Here is a 1,891-nt window from a genome sequence, read left to right as displayed (position 1 = left end):
TAACTGATAACATTAAACAGTGTAACAGGATCTCTGGGTGGCTTTCTTCTTTAAACACTGTAAAGTTACTTCAGGATAGTGATCACATTTTACACAGTAACTGTCTTGGATAAACTGTCAAACTAATTGATTGACTGTATGTTGTACTGTAGACCACATGGGGAGCCTCAGATCTGTATGAGGGCAGACTGGTTGGACTGAGTGTGCGCGGCAAGAACATTTCAGGACTACAGGAGCGCGTCAACATCACCATGACTCTTACTATGGGCATAAATGTAACTACATCTTTATTCCACAAATCATTTACCACTACTTTAAACTTGTGTTATTTACCCGACAAAACTCAGGTAAAATCATAATACATATCATATAAACCTAATTTAATCCTGGTACATTGTTGTGTCGCAGGAGACCCAAAAACCCACTTGTGAGTTCTTCAATTTTACAACAAGTGGTGAGTAACTAGTCATCACATCTGTCACTATGTTTTTTGCTTTAAGATGATTAGTTGGGTTCAACAGTGAGTTGATGTAATTAAAAACTGACACAATAATTAGTGTAATGGATCTGTCTGTCTGTACGTCTGTTTGTTTGACTTACCAGACTTCAGCAGTAATGGCTGTCTTACCCTGTGGGAACGTGATGAAAGTCAAATCACCTGCTCCTGTGACCACCTCACATACTTTGGTGTGCTCCTGGTAGAGGTATGTAGAACTATAGAGAGACAATAATAACAAGAAAGTGATCACTTTATTGAGAATATTCAGTAGAAGAGTTTCTGAAACGGTTGTGTGCTGCTTTGTTTAATATGTTAGCATCCATAAAGAAATATAAAAAAAATAGGAAATGTTTATCGTAAAATACAGTACAATTATTATCAGCACTGAAGCTGTGAAGACTGGAGCTAAATTTTAAACTACATTATATGAATTTGGTAAGTTTAATTAACTATGCACCCTAATTGTTCATACGTGTATATTTTGTAAATCCTAATCTGCTTCAACAGTAACTATACAGTATCTAGTGTATCAAATAAATATAATGAGGTAAAACCACAGCATTTCCTGTAAAATGTAATCTTTGTACCTTCTCCACAGGTAGATGCTATCCTCCCTCCTGCTGACCTGAAGATTCTGACACTCATCACTCAGATTGGCTGTAGTCTTTCTCTTTTTGCCCTGGTCATCACTGTTCTGCTCTTCATCACGAACAGGTAATTTATTCATTTACACGCTCTGGTACGCAGTAACGGCACCTCAGCATTTTACTCTCTGGTGTAACAGGACATTTTCTTGCATTTTTGAAAGTTTTCGTTAAAAAGGTTCTGAAAAACAGCCACAAGAAATGGTAAATAACAAATGAAACATTGCACAATAAGAAAACATGCAATGCAATTGAAATATAGAAGAAACAAATGTGCATTGTCCAAAAACTGATTAAAGCCGATTACTGCAGTACTGGCACCTATTGTTTTCCACTTCAAGTACTGCTGGTGACATACGTACTAGGAACACTCACCACAGATCAGTTCTCCTCTGTCTGACAGAAAGATCAGAGCAGATGTCTCTATGAGGGTCCACATCAACCTCACCATTGCCCTGATTCTCCTCAACCTGCACTTCCTCCCAAGTCAGTCGGTGGCAGCACAGTCCTCCTCTGGGCTTTGCGTTTACATGGCCCTTGCTCTTCACTATTCCCTGCTGGCCACTTTCAGCTGGATGGGCCTGGAAGGGTTCCACATCTACCTTCTCCTTGTCAGAGTCTTCAACATCTATGTCAGGAGATACTTGCTCAAACTCAGCTTGGTGGGATGGGGTGAGTAGAGTCGCCATGGCCATGGAACTACAAGTTGCTAGCATCAGTCATCAAACTTTGGAGTAATTGAACCCTT

At 39.5% G+C, this 1,891-nt stretch overlaps 1 protein-coding gene across 1 annotated transcript; it reads left to right on the top strand.

Moving 5' to 3' along the window:
* The first annotated feature begins 145 nt into the window (after positions 1–145).
* Positions 146–1,823, top strand: LOC123958593 (adhesion G-protein coupled receptor G5-like). The gene is made up of 5 exons (XM_046032041.1): positions 146–275; positions 409–454; positions 604–704; positions 1,098–1,213; positions 1,547–1,823. The coding sequence occupies exons 1-5, from the start codon at positions 252–254 to the stop codon at positions 1,821–1,823; spliced, it is 564 nt and encodes a 187-aa protein (XP_045887997.1). The 5' UTR covers positions 146–251.
* Positions 1,824–1,891: the final 68 nt, after the last annotated feature.

This window comes from Micropterus dolomieu, linkage group LG20 (assembly GCF_021292245.1).
Source record: "Micropterus dolomieu isolate WLL.071019.BEF.003 ecotype Adirondacks linkage group LG20, ASM2129224v1, whole genome shotgun sequence".
Classification (NCBI taxonomy): domain Eukaryota; kingdom Metazoa; phylum Chordata; class Actinopteri; order Centrarchiformes; family Centrarchidae; genus Micropterus; species Micropterus dolomieu.
This window is presented reverse-complemented; position numbering and strand designations above follow the sequence as displayed.